At 37.8% G+C, this 19262-nt stretch overlaps 2 protein-coding genes across 11 annotated transcripts; both read right to left on the bottom strand.

The window, feature by feature from the left end:
- Positions 1-229: 229 nt before the first annotated feature.
- On the bottom strand, positions 230-9419 carry cant1b (calcium activated nucleotidase 1b). Of its 9 annotated transcripts, none has more exons than XM_079856871.1 (5): positions 9258-9399; positions 8027-8190; positions 3583-4200; positions 2819-3022; positions 230-1778 (listed from the first exon to the last, which is right to left on the bottom strand). In XM_079856871.1, the coding sequence occupies exons 2-5, from the start codon at positions 8046-8048 to the stop codon at positions 1408-1410; spliced, it is 1215 nt and encodes a 404-aa protein (XP_079712997.1). In that variant the 5' UTR covers positions 8049-8190; positions 9258-9399; the 3' UTR covers positions 230-1407. The 9 variants fall into 9 exon arrangements, with proteins under 9 accessions (XP_079712997.1, XP_079712995.1, XP_079712994.1 ...); XM_079856869.1 differs by having other exon boundaries at positions 3583-4203; positions 8094-8187; positions 9258-9325; XM_079856868.1 differs by having other exon boundaries at positions 3583-4203; positions 8094-8190; positions 9258-9308.
- Positions 9420-10298: 879 nt separating this feature from the next.
- On the bottom strand, positions 10299-19230 carry afmid (arylformamidase). Of its 2 annotated transcripts, XM_079857899.1 has the most exons (12): positions 19168-19230; positions 18880-18942; positions 17334-17424; positions 16908-17012; positions 15707-15755; positions 14469-14554; positions 13689-13761; positions 13521-13618; positions 12741-12819; positions 11413-11548; positions 11020-11124; positions 10299-10903 (listed from the first exon to the last, which is right to left on the bottom strand). In XM_079857899.1, exons 2-12 carry the CDS (start codon positions 18907-18909, stop codon positions 10874-10876), a joined length of 882 nt encoding a protein of 293 aa, XP_079714025.1. In that variant the 5' UTR covers positions 18910-18942; positions 19168-19230; the 3' UTR covers positions 10299-10873. The 2 variants fall into 2 exon arrangements, with proteins under 2 accessions (XP_079714025.1, XP_079714024.1); XM_079857898.1 differs by lacking the exon at positions 19168-19230 and having other exon boundaries at positions 18880-19007.
- Positions 19231-19262: the final 32 nt, after the last annotated feature.

Raw genomic sequence — 19262 nt, 5'->3', positions numbered from 1 at the left:
AAAGCCAGCAACGAATAACAAATAAAACACAATACGCTTTCATCTGTTAACATTAGTTAATTACATTAGAACTAACAGTGAACAGCTTTTATTATGTTAATTTCAACATTTACTAATACATTTACAAAAGTTGTATTAGTAAATGCACTAACATGAACAATTATATTTGACTAACCTTAAAGACTAATAAATGCTTTAAAAGTGTACAGTACAGGTCAAAAGTTTGGACACATTACTAAAAAGTAAAAAAAAAAAAAAAAAAGGCAAATGTTTTAAAAATAGAAATGTTTTGTACCAACAATATACACGACTGGTCAGTCATTTTTTTTTTTTTTTTTTTTTGAAATAAATCAATACTTTTATTCAGCAAGGATGTGTTAAATTGATCAAAAGTGATAGTAAAGAAGATTTATATTATTAGAAAGTATTTTTTTTATTTTGAATAAATGCAGTTCTTTTTAACCTTTTATTCATCAAATATATGAGGCAGCAGAACTGTTTCCAACACTCATAATAAATCCTCATATTAGAGTGATTTCTGAAGGATCATGTGACACTGAAGACTGGAGTAATGATGCTGAACATTCAGCTTTGATCACAGGAATAAATTACACTTTACTATATATTCACATAGAAAACTATTATTTTAAGTTGTAATAATATTTCACAATATTACTGTTTTTTTTCTGTATTTTTGATCAAATAAACGCAGCCTTGATAAGCATTAGAGACTTCTTTCAAAAATATAAAAAAACGTAATGTTTCCAAACTTTTGACCTGTACTGTACATATATATTGCATATATACAGTAGCTAATGCATTAAGTAATGTCAACAAATGAGGCCTTATTGTGAAATGTTGCCAGTAAAATAGCTTTTGAGGTTGTGTAGTTTGTAATAAAGGCATTTATTGTCATTAGAATATTTGGATGCACACATTTCTAGAGTTCGGTTAGAGATCCTCTCTATTATTGCATGTTTCCCTTCAGTGCCTGAGCTTCTGTGGAGACGTCTCCTGCACAATGTTCTGTGTCTATAAACGTGTGTGTGTGTGTGTGTGTGTCCTGTGAGCTTGTGTTGATGATCACTGCGAGTCTTAGAGCACACATCCATCTCTACATCCGATGTTCTGTCCCGCCGGTTTACATTCACTTTAGACTGGAGTCCGATCTCTGCGTGTACATCAGTTTACATCAGGTGGAGACCTGTCGTTCCAAACACACAACTCTGCCATGCTGTTTGCAAACGTTCGTGATGATAACGACGGAACTTGCGACCATATTTGGCTAACGATGCTTTTGGGAAACTCAGAAAGTCAGATGTTAGTGTTTAGGCGTGTGCAAACACCCGATCAGAGTCAGATGCGAGCGAGAGATGGGGTGTTTCCTGTATTTAGTGTAAACGCAGCCTATATGAACTCCAGACCTTCATACTTGACGTCCCCGATCTTGGTGTCGGGCATCAGGATCCGGCCGTCCAGCGTGAAGGCCGTGATGTAGCTAGCGATCCGCCCCGCGTCCTCCTGGGATTTGAGCGCTAGTATGATCTGGTCGTCGGTGTCCGGGATGAACCTGAAGGAGGAGAAGCCGAGCGTGGGCTTGAGCGGGCCGACGCGAGACGCTGAGATCTGGCTGAAGTCGCGCGAGCAGCGCAGGATCAGGTTCGTGCCGCGGCGCTCGTCCGACGTTTCATCGTAGCGTTCGGCGCTGGCGCGGCGCGGGAGGAAGAACCAGCGCTGGAGACGCTCGCTCCACACGCCAGACTCGTGGATCAGATAACCTGCACAACACAACAGATATCAGAGTATATACATCACCATACTGTACAACATCAGAGTATACACTCTCTCTCTATATATATATATATATACACACACACACATATATTATAAGTTATATAAGACAGTATATATTATATATAAAATAATTGTATAATAATATATAAGATATTATACACAAGACAGTATATAACAAGATTATATACTCTATATATATATATATATATATACACACACATTACAGTATATAATATACAAAATAACATACTATAATATATAATATATATTAGATATATTATAAGTTAGTAAATAATATATATAAGATGCCGTGTATATATATTTAATATACTGTTTGTGTGTGTGAATGAGTGATGGGTAGGTTTAGGGGTCGGGTTAGTGTGTGTGTGTGTGTGTGTGTGTTGGGTAGGTTTAGGGGTCGGGTTAGTGAGTGTGAGTGTGTGTGTGTGTGTGCGTAAGTGTGTGTGTAGGTTTAGGGGTAGGGTTAGTGTGTGTGTGTGTGTGTGTGTGTGTGTGTGTGTGTGTGTTGGGTATGTTTAGGGGTCGGGTTAGTGTGTGTGTGTGTGTGTGTGTGTGTGTGTGTGTGTGTGTGTGTGTGTGTGTGTGTGTGTGTGTTGGGTAGGTTTAGGGGTCGGGTTAGTGAGTGTGAGTGTGTGTGTGTGCGTAAGTGTGTGTGTAGGTTTAGGGGTAGGGTTAGTGTGTGTGTGTGTGTGTGTGTGTGTTGGGTAGGTTTAGGGGTAGGGTTAGTGTGTGTGTGTGTGTGTGTGTGTGTGTGTGTGTGTGTGTGTGTGTGTGTTGGGTAGGTTTAGGGGTAGGGTTAGTGTGTGTGTGTGTGTGTGTGTGTGTGTGTGTGTGTGTGTGTGTGTGTGTGTGTGTGTGTGTTGGGTAGGGGTAGGGTTAGTGTGTGTGTGTGTGTGTGTGTGTGTGTGTGTGTGTGTGTGTTGGGTAGGTTTAGGGGTAGGGTTAGTGAGTGTGTGTGTGTGTGTGTGTCTGTGTGTGTGTGTGTGTGTGTGTGTCCACTCACCGGGTGGTGTGATCTCTGCTGCCCTCTTCAGGGCGTTATACCTCGGCACCCAGTTCTCGTGCTCCACGTCACCATTAAAGCCGACCACCTTAACCCACTCGGGGTCGTTATTGACGAACTCTCCGCTGACGGTCGTCCACTCCTTCCCCAGACCCCCCACATACAGCCGCTCGTCCTTCACCGCCATCCACTCCGCTTTAAAACCTGCAGGCAGGGGTCAAAGGTCACAGACCAGGTCAAAGGGTCATACTTCTGAGCAAGACAGTGAGAATGCGCGTCTAGCTGATTCAGTCCTCGTGTATCTGAGAAGATCATAGGACTTACACTACCATTACCAAGTTTCGGATCGGTGTAATGTTTTTAAAAGAGTCTCTTCTGCTCCAAGGCTGCGTTTATGTGATTAAAAATACTATTTCAGATAAACGCTGTTCTTTTGGACTTTCAATTCATCAAAGAATCCTGAAATAAAAATGTAAATAACCGTTTTCAACACTGATAATAATCATAAATGTGTCTTGAGCATCAAATCCTCATAAGAGTGATTTCTGGAGGATCATGTGACACTGAAGACTGGAGTAATGATGCTGAACATTCAGCTTTGATCACAGGAATAAATTACACTTTACTGTATATTCACATAGAAAACATATAAATAATGTGAACGAATGTAAACAAATATAATAATATTTCACTGTTTTACTGTATTTTTGAATCACATGATCACAGCCTTCTGATCTGAGGAAGTGTGACAGAACCACCTTTACCTTTAGAAACACTCCCGTCTCCATCAGTCAGGATGACCCACGGCACGGCTCGGTTCCCCTCGATCCGGTACACGACCCCGGTCCGGTCATCCACGCTGTACAGGTGCCCGTTAAACGCCACCAGCTCGGACAGCTCCATTCCCCGACCCTTCTCCGACAGGTGAGAGTCCAGAACCAGCGGGTCCGAATCCCAGTTCACCGACACACTGTCCCCGCTCTCGGACACCAGTAGATGTCCTCGCTTCAGGAGACTGAACCACGTGTTGTCCTTCTGTCTGCGCGAGTCCGTGTCCAGGTCCGCGATCACTCCGATCCGGTACCGGATCCCGCTAGCCGTGTGTTCTGGAGGACTGAGCGGATACGTGTCGTTGTAACGCGACTGGGTCTCCATCACGCCGGACACGTCCCGGCTGGAACGCCACGAGTGCTGGCTCTCGGACCGGGTCTCGGAGGAACCGGATGCGTTCTGGTGCCGGTACAGGAGGACGCCCGCCGCTAGCAGAGTCGCCACAGTGATGGCTCGCCATCGGAACCGGAAGCGGGGGTCGGAGACGGAGCTGGTGACGGAGGAGAACATGGAGTCGCCGGGAACGGGACCCCGCACTGAGTCACGGCTCCCTGCTGACACGGAGAAGAGAAACAGCGTCATTTCACATCGGAAAGTTTGAGTTTGTAAATCTCAGAATTCATGCAAGACAAAAACACTCATCAGTTTCAGTCTATTTCACTTTTATAAAACATCCAAAAAGTGTTTATTTTATTGCACTTGATCTCTTTTCGTTTGTCGATCTTTAAATATATAGCCTAAAATAAATATTTTGCGCGTCCATAAAATGATGAAAATCAGGTGCACACACACACACACACACACACACACACACGCCTGAGCTCATTAAGTAATAAGATGACCTTTTTGCATGTTTTCCCATGAACGCTGAGCACTGAAACAACAGCAAACATCACTGTAATGATGACACGAGGGAGTTCAGCACTAAGCACGCTGTTTAACGACCCGTCGGAGTCATTTCTACACGCTTCGCTGAGTTATTACACACCAAGCAACATCACATGACCCTCGGCATCAGAAAACAAGCTTCAGCTGTAACAGAAACGCGTTCACACAATCACTGTGTCATGTGATCACTTACTCCTCGTGTGATCACTGGCATGACATTCATATTTCTCTCAAACATTTATGCCAATCATTATCTGTAAAAACAAACAATACAAAAAAAACAAACATGCAAAACAAGTATTTTCACTTGCAGATGTTTGAACCCAGCTGCATGTAAAATAAAAAAACCACTCAATCATTCCCAAAAAAATAAAAAAGTTTCTTAGTAAATAAATCACACTTTTGGACCCAGCTGTATGTAAAATATAAAATTACTCAATCACCCGACCCAAAAAAAAAGAGTTTCCTACTAAATAAATCACTTTAGAAGCCGTCCAATCATTATCTTTAAAAAACAAAACATGCAAAAAACATGCAAATCAGAAGTATTTTCACTAGCAGATTTCTGAACCCAGCTGTATGTAAAATATAAAATTACTCGATCACTGGTAAATAGTAATAAATAAAAAGCACTGCTGAAGAGGATTGAATGACTCTCTACCTCTCTTTCTGCCTCTCATGTCTGTGTCTCTCAGTCTCTTGTGTCTTTATTATCAGTCTCTCAGCGCTCATCTGAGATCAGTGAGCCGAGCAACAGTGACGAAGCAAACACTGAACCCTTACCTACTGAAGCACACATTAACCTTCACACCGCACAATGCTGAACTGCACTTCTGTGGCAGAGATTACGGCTGTAAACCCTATAGAACACCTCATTCTTCAGATCCAAGACCACAGCTGTTCTCTAAACCTGTAATACCTTCAGAAATGTGAAACCTGATTTATTTATTGAGTTCTTTTGTTCTCAGGAACGCCCCGCGGATTAAAGACTCGGTCTAATAATGATTTGTACAGACTGTTTTTGCGATCTCACTAATGGTGTGTAGATCATCTGAGGTCAAGTGAGATGAAAGGTCAAATGAAAAACCCTGATTTGTTTAGCAAATGATTGAAAACCAGATTGAACAAAGTTCTCTCTGTATCGGATCACTCACAGAACCAATCAAATCAGTTCAACTATAAAACTATAGTAATAACATTCTAGTTGATAAAATTCAGGTAACACTTTGTTTTATTACATACACTATACTACAATACATACATATACATATATATATGTATATGTAAAATGTGTGTGAGTAATGTGATTTTGTAATGTAGGCCTACATGTGATTCGTTACTTTACTTGTCACATCAAAAGTGATTTGATTACGTAGTGCATGTTACTTGTGATGCGTTACTTGTTACATCAAAAGTGATCAGATTACGTAGTGCATGTTACTTGTGATGCGTTACTTGTTACATCAAAAGTAATCTGATTACGTAGTGCATGTTACTTGTGATGCGTTACTCGTTACATCAAAAGTGATTTGATTACGTAGTGCATGTTACTTGTGATGCGTTACTTGTTACATCAAAAGTAATCTGATTACGTAGTGCATGTTACTTGTGATGCGTTACTTGTTACATCAAAAGTGATCAGATTACGTAGTGCATGTTACTTGTGATGCGTTACTTGTTACATCAAAAGTAATCTGATTACGTAGTGCGTTACTTGTGATGCGTTACTCGTTACATCAAAAGTAATCTGATTACGTAGTGCGTTACTTGTGATGCGTTACTCGTTACATCAAAAGTAATCTGATTACGTAGTGCGTTACTTGTGATGCGTTACTCGTTACATCAAAATTAATCAGATTACGTAGTGCATGTTACTTGTGATGCGTTACTTGTTACATCAAAAGTGATTTGATTACGTAGTGCATGTTACTTGTGATGCGTTACTTGTTACATCAAAAGTGATTTGATTACGTAGTGCATGTTACTTGTGATGCGTTACTTGTTACATCAAAAGTAATCTGATTACGTAGTGCGTTACTTGTGATGCGTTACTCGTTACATCAAAATTAATCAGATTACGTAGTGCATGTTACTTGTGATGCGTTACTCGTTACATCAAAAGTAATCTGATTACGTAGTGCATGTTACTTGTGATGCGTTACTTGTTACATCAAAAGTAATCTGATTACGTAGTGCATGTTACTTGTGATGCGTTACTTGTTACATCAAAAGTAATCTGATTACGTAGTGCATGTTACTTGTGATGCGTTACTTGTTACATCAAAAGTAATCAGATTACGTAGTGCATGTTACTTGTGATGCGTTACTTGTCACATCAAAAGTGATCAGATTACGTAGTGCATGTTACTTGTGATGCGTTACTTGTCACATCAAAATTAATCAGATTACGTAGTGCATGTTACTTGTGATGCGTTACTTGTTACATCAAAAGTAATCAGATTACGTAGTGCATGTTACTTGTGATGCGTTACTTTACTCGTTACATCAAAAGTAATCTGATTACGTAGTGCGTTACTTGTCATGCGTTACTCGTTACATCAAAAGTAATCTGATTACGTAGTGCATGTTACTTGTGATGCGTTACTCGTTACATCAAAAGTAATCTGATTACGTAGTGCATGTTACTTGTGATGCGTTACTCGTTACATCAAAAGTAATCTGATTACGTAGTGCATGTTACTTGTGATGCGTTACTCGTTACATCAAAAGTAATCTGATTACGTAGTGCATGTTACTTGTGATGCGTTACTTTACTCGTTACATCAAAAGTAATCTGATTACGTAGTGCGTTACTTGTCATGCGTTACTCGTTACATCAAAAGTAATCTGATTACGTAGTGCATGTTACTTGTGATGCGTTACTTGTTACATCAAAAGTGATCAGATTACGTAGTGCATGTTACTTGTGATGCGTTACTCGTTACATCAAAAGTGATCTGATCACGTAGTGCATGTTACTTGTGATGCGTTACTCGTTACATCAAAAGTAATCTGATTACGTAGTGCATGTTGTGATGCGTTACTTGTTACATCAAAAGTAATCTGTTTACGTAGTGCATGTTACTTGTGATGTGTTACTTTACTCGTTACATCAAAAGTGATCAGATTACGTAGTGCATGTTACTTGTGCTGCGTTACTTTACTCGTTACATCAAAAGTAATCTGATTACGTAGTGCATGTTGTGATGCGTTACTTGTTACATCAAAAGTAATCTGTTTACGTAGTGCATGTTACTTGTGATGCGTTACTTTACTCGTTATTGTGATTTGATTACGTAGTGCATGTTACCCACGACACGGCTCTTTTCAGATGAGATTGAAAACACCTGATTGCTAGTTTTTCCACAGTCTGAAAACATCAATAGATCAATGCAGATTTCAGTCTGAGGTTTTCTCAGAGAGCTTCGGTAGAAATGTGTTGTTTTTGAACAATCAGAATGATCAGCTAATATTGGTAAATCGACGTACTCTGGTAGACTGGAGGGAGCATGAGCGTTTTCTACATAGTCTGAGTTGGGTTTCCACAGAGTTGTACCTTCACCGGTTGTAAAGATCTTTGATGGAATCATGTCCTCGTGTTCTGATATCAAAGACATGCAAAGTTCTACTTGAATGAAGTTCTTCTCTGTCTGCTGGTCAAACGGGAACAAACTCAATTGCATTATCAATAATTGAAGCTGTATTAGGCTATATTTTTGTATATATTTTATAGTTTTCACATGATTTTATATCATTTTATTCATTTATTATTTAAGTACAGTATTACTTTGTTATTACTATATTATGTTTAATACAGTATCTCTTCAGTTAAAAACTAAAACGCATACGTCCACTCAAGTTGACATCTGAAAATCTCTTTGAAAAATGGGTTAAAAAAAAAAAAGTTCAAATATTGTTTTTCAATAAAACAGCAATAAAAACACAGGGGGAAAACTCCTCCCAGAGATTGTCAATTCATGCATGAAAGGGTTAATAATATTTTATCTATTTTCTACTAAAGCACTGTTAAGCATTATATATTGTAGTAATGTTGATCATGTTCTTAGTGAAAGTTATTATAACGCGTTACTAACAGAATCAAGCTTTTATATATTATGTTCTCCAAGTCTGTAAAGTCTGAAACTCCTGATGTAATGTTACAATATTAGTTAATACAAATGAAAGTTGTCATAATTTGCCTATCTTGGATGGCGTGATTATGTAGGCTACTTAATCACTCAGAACATCTCCTTCAACTTTAAAAGCCCGGAAGTGTAATGATGTGCGCATGCGCGGAGCTCCTGCAGCTTTATTTACATAATTCCCTCACAAACATAAACACAAGGTACATTAAATCTCATCACAAATATCCATTCTAGAATATTTGAGATTTCTTAATGTTTGTCCGAGCGGAAAATTAACTTACTAATTGTGAATTAAAACGGAGTTTGTTTGTTTTCAAACATCAAGATTACTTTTACACTGTTATAAACGAAACTTCGAGCGTTTAAATGTTTTCTATTTTTTTCTATAGTGACTCTAGCGATGATATAAAGACTTTTCTTGGAAAATGTGATTTTAACTACACGCATATTAGACTGAAGAAACTCCAGGCAGTTTCTACATTTTGCTGAGTAACTGAATTTAACCCTTTGTGCGCCTAAAGACAAAACGCTCTGCATTTCCTGAATATTTATTTCCGATTAAATCGTTTACTTACTGTATTCCTCTGATGTTTTTCCTCAGTTTGCTCTTGTGTGATAAAGAGTTATTTCATCCCCGCTCCATCTTGTGTTTCTGACACCGTTTCCTCGGCCGTTCAGACCGAAACGAACCGCCGGTTGCCAACACACCGGTACCGCGAAGCCCCGCCCATCGCCCCGCCCATCTCTTGAATATTAATTACGTAACGCCACACTCGGCCAGGACGCTTAGCTGGTTGGTTTAAAGCAGACGTCGGCAAATGAGTGCAACGCCTGCTGGCCAATGAAAGAATCACTGAAGACTTACATATTAATTAGGTTACGCAACCTTTTTTTCTTCTTCTTTTCTTAATTTTCCAACGAACTTTAGTATACAGAATTTACATATTAATACATCCCAAAAAAATGTGTAATTGGCTTGGATCTTGACCATTTCTTCCTGTGTATATGAAATTTTCCCAAAATAATACAAAGTTGTACAATAAAAGTTAAATTATTATTATTACTTTCAATGGAACAATACATACATATATCAAAATTATTCAATTTAATTATAACATTTCTTTTCCTTCTAATGAAATTTTCCACATCCACCCAAAAAAACTTTGTCTATATACAATTACAAAACAGACGGATAATAGATTATTTTTCTATTGAACAAAAATCACACGAATAATCAATATCTAAATTAAACCTCTCTAACACACTTTTAGCTGGATATATACCATGCACAATTTTAAATGTAACCTCTTTTACTTCATTATTTAAACAGTATAGGTTACGCAAGATTGGCAATCAACGTCATCGTATTCTGATTAATATTCATGAGCAAAATTACGAGTTCTGTTTTAATGAAGTGCATTTATATTTGTATCTAATGTAATAAAACTGACCTTAAATAATGCTAAGAATATTATAAGTGTACAGTGAGTTTGCCTTGTCTTTGGATTCCTCTTGAGACGCGCTCCTCTAATACAGAGACTGTGTTGTTTTATGGACAATATCTCCATTATCTGCCGGACCGGCCTGTGACATGAACAAACAACTACAGCAACATTAAATCACAAGAACGCTGTTCATATCAGCTTTTTATTGAACTGAAATGCCTCAAATCACACACACTGACACCATATTCACATACAGTTACCTTGATAAAACGCGTTTAAACCAGCCAGGCGAGACTAGTTAACCAAAAGCCTAAAACACCACTGAAACCAAACTGGTCTGACCAGGGCAAGGCTGGCTTAAACCGGTTTTTCCAGAAACAATTCAATTAAAACTTAACACAGAATACTTCTGTACAACATTTAAAACCAAATAAACAGTGACAGAGCCATTTCCAGTGCAATCACTTCATGCCAAATAACTGTTATATTAATCTGTGACGTGATATGATCAACAACTAATATCATCTGCATCACATTTGCATGTCAAATGAAATCATTAAATGGTTCGAAATACATTTAAAAACATAACCGTATTAAAGGAAATGTTACACAGCTCTGAATGTACCGACACACACACACAGATGATGATGAAAACGGTTAATACTAGTGTCCGATTGGACAAAGAGTGAGGTCGTGTTGAGGTCAACTCACAGCAATGCAATGCATTCTGGGTAATTAGACAATCGTCAACTTTTCCCCATCATCTTTAGCAGGAGCTTCAGGAGATAAGAAGAAATGCCGATCAGTAATAAATATTAAGTATAAAAATAGCATTTTAAATTGCGATTGCAGCTTTTCTCAGGCTAGAAACTAAGAGAAATGCTAATTAAACCTGCGTGAGGCGGTAGTTCTCCTCCACGAGCTGCTCTATGATGCTGAAATGATCAGTGTTGGGGACGTCTTCAAAAGAGACCGTAAGACCGGCAGATTCCAGAGCCTGGAGGATCAGAAACACTTCATCTTCTCCAACAGGCAAACTCTAAAACACATCTTCACATGTGCAGCGCTTTCACAACACACATCATCTCAAAGCAGCTTTACAGTGCACGAGTCCACGTTACAGCTGACACTGATCTGATATCAGAGGAACTGATGCATTTCAGAAATGTACATTTACAAAATCAGTAAGATAAAAATATTAATTTAAACAATGTAATAATTTAAGGCAGAAACACTGAGCTCGCTGAAGTGATGAATAAATATGTGTGGAAGTAAATGTCGTTACTTTGAAATATTCCTCCGACTGCTTGCGGAACTCGGGCGAGTCGTTCTGCGCCACAGCGACGATGATGTCACAGGAAGTAGACGAGACTTTGAGCTGCGACAGGAAGTGACTCGGGCTGTTCCTTAACGCCACTTCCCTGAAACAGAGTCACCACCGCGGGATTCACTGGGGTTTAGGGAAACGTTTCACATAAAAATCCCAATTTCGAATATTCGTTGAATTAAAAAATTAAAAATAATATATTTTTTTAAACGGCACATTCAAATGCAGTAACCCTGGAAACACTGTCAACAGAAAGCACTCAGCGTGTGTGTGAGTGTGTGTATGTGAGTGTGTGTGAGAGAGTGTGTTGAAAACAGTGTCAACAGAAGCGTTCAGTGTGTATGTGTGTGTGTGAGTGTGTATGTGTGTGTGTGAGAGAGTGTGTATGTGAGTGTGTGTGTGAGAGTGTGTATGTGAGTGTGAGTGTGTGTGTGTGTGTGTGTGTGTGTGTGTGTGTCAGCACTCGCTCAGATCAAGCTGAGCGTCTGGTGTGTGTGATGATCTATATGTGGAGAGTAGAAGTGTGTGTTTCTGAATGCCAGTTTGCTGTTGTGTGTTGATGTAGTTCATGACGCTGTGTGTTGAAGTGTGTGTTCTCAGTTACTGATGCACAAACACAGTTTTATGCACTATTGTAACCTAATTTTCCTTGCTTGCACATTACAGAAATTATATTTTATTTAAGAACAATTCTTTCAAAAGTGAATGTCATTTCATTTCAATAAATGATGCGATGCTCGATTTGGTTTATATTTGCATATTGCGCTCGCTTGCGCCCTCTTGTGGACACAGGAGACAATACAGCGCTTTTCCTCTAGTTAACAAGTATTGCCTTTAGAATTCAAATATAATTCGAATTTTGCAAATATTTAAAGTCGACATTAAATCAAAATTGACCCTATTTACTTTGTTAGCGCATATCACTAGTCTTGTGGTGAACAATTAATCCGTGCAAGTTAATACACAGAAAAAATAGTTTGGCGTGGTAATCTTTAATCAAAATCTGAGAAGTTGCTTCCGGTCTGGAATGGCGTTCCTTCTCTGATGATGTCAGTTTGACGGCTTGGGTTGAAAACGCTAAACCACTCAAACCGTCAGTCTGCGATGAGCAGAGATGCAGAGGAGGAGCGCTAGAGTAAAACCCTCTGTTCAATATTACCTTTCACTGGGAAATACGTCACAACACTGGAGTAAAGTCGTTTGCAACTTATTTTGACAGCCCTAAACTAAACAGCAGCATCTTAAGGTTGTGTGTTCAAAGGCCTTGCATGGAAAGAGACACTCACTCGTTCATCTTCAGCGGCTCGTTCACGTATGTGGACAGAATCGGCTGCAGGTCGTAGACGCCGCTGACCAGAAAAGCCCCTGAGAGCGAACAGAAGAGCAGAAAACCCTCCAAAACACACTGAAATCCCTCTTAATGTCTGAATATGGTTGCATTCGATGAGTAAATATCAAACCAAGTGTGAAAGAAAGATGCACAAACACACTTTTAACCCTTTAAAACTACTGTATTATATGTGATACACACCTCTATATGATCAACATGATACTGTCACACACTCTCCTCCAGTGCTTCTGTGTCTGATCGAGAGTTTAGACTCTTTTATCAAGTAAACGCAAGAATAACTCTGATATTGTTGGTAATATTTCAGAATATTATCATTGTATTGCATTCCATTATATGTTTTAAAACTACAGCTTTGATCATAAAACTATGATCATATCATCTTACTAAGACATATTATTTATATGCATTTTATGTAAGTATCTGCTATAAAGATCTCACTGATTTACAAGCATCAGAATTATCACTTTTTGTGCATATTAATATCAGCATCTGCAGAAAACAGCATATCTTTGCTCAGTTTGAGTCTCTGAACTGGTTTTGTCTTCATATTCTCACTATATGAGCCATAAATGATGGCTCAAATATGAAACCACAAAATACATTTTTTAAACTGTCTATAGGCTAAATAAACTGATCCATTCAGCAAATATATTCCATATGTCATGGATAATAAGGGCTGCAGTGAAACAGAAAGCGACGTGTTTAATATCCACACCTTTGATTTGCGGGGAAACGTCGTATTCGGACCAATCGGTGGACAGGACCATGGCGGCCAGGTGTGCTCCGGCAGAATGGCCACACAGGTAAAGCCCGCTGAGAAGCAGAGAACAGCATGAGCACAGGCTTCCCATCAGCCACCTCTCTACCTGACGCATGAACACACCTGATGTGCGAATACTGCTGGATCACCGCCGCCACGCTCCTGCGCACCTGAGACACCATCAGATCCATGTTCCCTACACACACACACACACACACAGTGTTTTTGTGGAGAAAAAGTACATGCTTCTGAGTGTGTAGCAAAAGCTATTGGGACAAACTGATTCGTCATCTTTGACGGACAGCTCTGTTGCTTAGTTACGTGCTTGAACTGCCCTGTCAATCATCTTTCACAGTTAGAATCCTCCATTCACTCTGATTCAGTTGTGGCAGGTTGATCTGCAGTCGTGGGTCTTTCGTGAGGAGACTCTCCTCATGTGTTTGCAATTTGAATATAATGATGCTTTTAAAAGTTAATATATATAATATAATATAATATAATGTGGACAACACTGAATAAATACATTTCTCGTCAGTTTAGATACTGATAATTAATCACTCAACTAATCCTCTCTACATAACCACCAGACTCACGCATCCTCCATGTCTGTAGTTTTTTAACACTTTTTATCCGTGTTTGTAGTTCTAATCGAATCCTCGGGTTGTGGGTAATATTAGCCGTTAGCGTGTTCACGGATCTGCACTTCGGATTCGGACCGGAAATAGTAGCCCATCCGGGTCTCTTTGGAACACTCATTTCAACATACTACGAGTTGGGACGTACTGATTCTATTTCCGGATACCATTTAGGACGGATAGTATGCGAATTGGGACACACCGATACAAAACACATCCGTTTCCCATGATCCTCTGCAGCTCAAGGTGAGCTCATGCCCAGTCGTACCTGCAGGAGCGGTGCTGTAACCCACGGCGACCACGACCACACCCTTCTGGACCAGCGGGGGGGCCAGGAACCCGGACTCGTCCTTACTGGGACCGGGACACACCAGAACCACAGTTAATGTCACTGATTTACCAGTATGGGGCTGATTCATATTTAGAGTTATTTACATTTATATTTTCATTTTTCATTTTAATTTAAGCTTAAGTTTTAGTAATTTAAAAAAAAAAAAAAAAAAAAAATTTTTTAAATGTATATATATATATATATATGCTTTCGTTATTTTAGTACTTCAAGTTACATGTTTTATTTCTTATTTTGGAATTTAAATTAAAATTACTACTTGAGTGCATCCAAATGTCACAATTAGTGTCGCCGCTTTCGAAGTGATTCGGAGCACGTATCAAACTGCTAAAGTCACATGATTTCACCCGGAACAGAGCAGAACTGTGCTAATATCACTATAGTACAGGTACTTATTCATATTTAGAATTATTTTACATTTATATTTTCCTTTTTTATTTTTAATTTTAGCTTAATTTTTTGTAATTTAAAAAAAAGTTTTTAAATTTTATTTTATTTTTATTTTTGCTTTTGTTATTTTAGTACTTAAAATTAAAAAAAATGTATATCAGTCTATGTTTATTTTTAAGTAACCACATTTTTTTGGAATTGAAATTAAAATGACGAGAGCATTTAAATTCCAAATGTCACAATAAGTTCGAAACACGCCTCGTGAAGCTTCGAAACTTTTGCGAATCATTTGTTTCGCACCAGTGATTCTGAGCGCGTATAAAACTGCCAAAGTCACGTTACGACATCATCGTTTCGAAAAATTCAATGGTTCGCCAGTAGGGGGCGATGATCTCTGCGAACCCATGAACAGCATCTATATGGTTTTTAAAAAGTTTTATAAATCTGTAGACATTTGTATAATAAAAGGAAGAGTTTTAGTTAATAGCCTGATTAAGTTTTAATGCATGTATGGTTGTTTCATTCATTATTCTTACAGAAAGTGTTGACGTAATGTTGCATATTTAAAAACTATTATGATTTAACAATGGGTTTCAGTTCTAGTTAACGAGACGCACACATTCATGCTGATTATTTTCCTACACAACAATAATCCGCTCAGGGTCACATGCTAACAGATGCAAGGCTCTGACGCTGATATCTGATTTGGAAATCACATGAACATGTCCCTGGTCACGGACATAAGCGAAGAGAGCGAGGGATCAGACCTGAGGAACTGCCAGTATCCTCCATGAAAGTAAATCACCAGCGGCAGATCTGAAACACATTAATAATAACCTGATGATGAGAGAAAAACACACAAGGCCTAAACGAGTCAATCTCACAACAGAAACTTCTAGAAACTTCCTGAACACATTTCACCCAAAAAAACAAACAAAATAAAGCTCATCTCTCTCTCTCTCTCTCTCTCTATATATATATATTATATAGATACACACACACACATATATACATATATATATATTGTTGAGTATACAGTAATAAAGTACTATTTTATTACATATTTTACGCATTTAAAATTTAAATGCAGTTAATTGCCATTAAAAATGATGCTACTAAAAAAACTGGATTTGCTTTTTAATGTGCTAATTTGTAAAATAAAAAATTTGTTGTAGTAAACATGAGATGCACTCTTTGATGTAGAGTATGATTTATTAACACACATCTGAAACTGACATATAATACAGTTCTCATTAATAACAGCTTAGAATAACAAACCAAAAATGCAAATACCATTTTCTATAAACAATCCCTATAAACTACCTAAAGATGGTAAAATTTGTGATGATTATTATTAGGGTTATTATCGTTAACTAAAACTATTAAAAACTTTTATAGCTGAAATAAATATAATATATTTAAATAAATAAATAAATCAAAAGATAATAAGAAATATTGCCTTGGCAATAAACTGAAATAGGTTTATGCTGAAGCACTAAAATTATTAACTGGAAATAAATCAAAACTTAACCTAAAAAGCAATATAAAAAAAATAATAATAATAAAATGACAAAAGCAAATAACGAAATGACTAAAAATTAAAGTCCCCCTTTGTTGAAAATCAAGTTTTCTCCTTAAAACTGCAGTGAACCAAAGACAGTCTCTGAGCTGAGTGAGTGAGAGGAGGCGGGGATCATTTGCATATTCATAGAACCGAGCATACTAAATGAGGCGAGGGTGTCGAGTTACATTCAAGATATTTTAAGACATGAAGACATTATATCAAGGAAAAATATGTCATTTTGGTGATCAAAGATGAGTTTAAAGGGATACAATAATTGACTACAGGGGGACTTTAAACTAAAATAAACATGACAAAATAAAAATAAAAGCTCATTTAAAATATTAATAAAATAAAAATAACGTTTGTTATGTAATTCTAGACTGATTACAGTAACTGTAGCACACCTGGACTGGAGCTGCTGGGGAGGTAAACATCCAGTTTCTCTCTGTCACCTTCACCGTAAGGCACGTCAATCAAAGTCTGAGTGACAGCTCGAGCTTTCTCTGTGCCTGCAGAACACACACACACACACACACACACACACACACACACACACACACACACACACACACACACACACACACACACACACACACACACCTCTAAATTCAGTATTAATGGACCAAAACGCATAAGTCCTGTCGCTCATGTCACAGATGTAGGTCACGTGCTCAAAGCTCTTCCCGCCTGAGGAGCGTCTGTGGTGTATTTAGATGAAGATGAGGTATTTCCCTGTGTTTCATGAATGAAATGAAGTAAAATCTTCCTCCTTCCCCCCACACACACACATACACACACACAGGTTTTGTGGGACACAAACACGCGCTCACCTGATTTTAAAGCGGCCACGTGGGCTCTGATGACGTCATCCGCGGACATCCTGAGTGACCAGCGACTCGGCGAGTACTGACGCTCGAGCTCCTGAGGAACACACGTGACTGACTGAGTACTGAAGCGCGAGCTCACGGATAAACAGACTCGTGCGCGCGCAGCGACCCGAACACACGTGACTGAGTGAGTACTGAAGCTCGAGCTCACAGATGAACAGACTCGTGCGCGCGCAGCGACCCCTGCTGGCAGGACACTGTCATTACAACACACACTACCAATAGCATTGCTCTCGTAAATACTGCAACATGGATAACATTTTCACATTCATTTTTTAACACAAGCATTTTCATGTTATTTATATTTGTTTTTATTCATATATTGTGTTTAATTTCTATTGCTTTAAATATTTTATGAATCAATTATTTTAGTAGACCATCTCTTACTGTATCTTGTTTGAAAATGTACTTTATTGCCTTGCTCTACCTCTAGTTTCTTATCCTATTTTGTGTGTGTGTGTGTGTGATACATGTATCCCTGTGATCCCCAAAAAACAAGCATACAGTGCACAATATTTGAATTTCAGTATGGAATACCAGGATGATCTATTTTATACTATAAATTAACCTTGAGTACTCAGTTGTGATTGTTCCACATCTTTCTTGACTATTTTTTATTGGGCTACTAAAAGTTAGTATTTTTATAGAATTAAAAATGCAAAATAGTCATATTTATTTCTCAGATGATAACTGGCTGAATTAAACAGTCCTAGTGTAATGTTTGAAATGTTTACTGTTGCATACAGTTTCATATACTAATGAAAAAAAAAGGATAAATTGCACATAATACCCTATGGAAGCCCATTTCTACCACATTAAAAATAACTTTTTTATGACAAAAAGTTCAAATAATAATATACTAAGTCATATATATGACATAAAATGTCAAAATTGTGACAAAAGTTGAAATGACAAAAAGTCAAAATTAGGGCGAAATTATCATTCTATCATCTGATTTTTTTTAAATGTCACAATTATGACTTTTTAATGTCATAATTTAGATTTTTTTATGCAATATTATGTAAATAAGCAGTTTTTAGATCACAGATAGGAAGTTTCACAAGTGCCTGTGATCAAACATAATTCTTTATAAATACTAGTGCTTCAAAATCGCATCTAACATTTCATCCAAGTTTGTATATTTGCATGTGTGTGTGTGTGTGTGTTTTATATATATATATATATATATATATATATATATATATATATATATATATATATATATATATATATATACACACACACACACATTTACAAAAATGTCTATTAAATGCGATTAATAGCGATTAATCGGTTTGACAACATAAATAGTTATTAATCAATAAAACACTTAAGTGGAAAATTTAAATTGGCACTTGAAAATTTTCTCTTATAAATGCCAGAATGGTTTTTCATTAGTTTATGGACTCATTTCACAATCAACCATCACTGCTTCTTACTGTATTTGATTTTTGATTTGACACACACACACACACAAAAAAAAACTTACATCTGTGCTCATTTTCCTCCAGTCGCTCATGATGATCTCTTCTGCTGGTCTAGACCTTTGAAACTGCAGCACAAGTGAGGGAACCTCATGTAATCATGTGTTATTGACACACGGTCAATAATTAAATGCTTTTAAATCATAGTTTACAAGAAGTCACAATGTGGAAGTCACGTGTAGCCTAACGCTCTGACGCTTCATTCATTTAACGGTAATTTGGCACATAATAGTACTGGATTGGTGGGTATTAAACGCAAAATTGAGACAACAAAAAATCAGTTTTGTACCAACTTAATGCACTCTTTATTCCTTTTTCTTTATTTTTAAAGCACTCTTCTCGACATTCCCGCCTGAACTCTTCCTGACGCCGAGGAACTTCCCCCGCT

Source organism: Squalius cephalus, assembly GCF_949319135.1.
Source record: "Squalius cephalus genome assembly, chromosome: 22".
Classification (NCBI taxonomy): Eukaryota; Metazoa; Chordata; class Actinopteri; order Cypriniformes; family Leuciscidae; genus Squalius; species Squalius cephalus.
This window is presented reverse-complemented; position numbering and strand designations above follow the sequence as displayed.

Excerpts from the sequence above, each read along its gene's own strand:
- cant1b (XM_079856869.1), bottom strand. The coding sequence starts at position 8,154 with ATGTCTTTGATATCAGAACACGAGGACATGATTCCATCAAAGATCTTT. Across the intron at positions 3,023-3,582 it reads AGACGGGAGTGTTTCTAAAG|GTTTTAAAGCGGAGTGGATG; the intron begins GTAAAGGTGGTT and ends CCCTGCCTGCAG. Across the intron at positions 1,779-2,818 it reads AGCAGAGATCACACCACCCG|GTTATCTGATCCACGAGTCT; the intron begins GTGAGTGGACAC and ends TGTGTTGTGCAG.
- afmid (XM_079857899.1), bottom strand. The coding sequence starts at position 18,909 with ATGAGCGACTGGAGGAAAATGAGCACAGAT. Across the intron at positions 15,756-16,907 it reads CCCCAGCAGCTCCAGTCCAG|ATCTGCCGCTGGTGATTTAC; the intron begins GTGTGCTACAGT and ends AATGTGTTTCAG. Across the intron at positions 10,904-11,019 it reads AGAACTACCGCCTCACGCAG|CTCCTGCTAAAGATGATGGG; the intron begins GTTTAATTAGCA and ends TATCTCCTGAAG.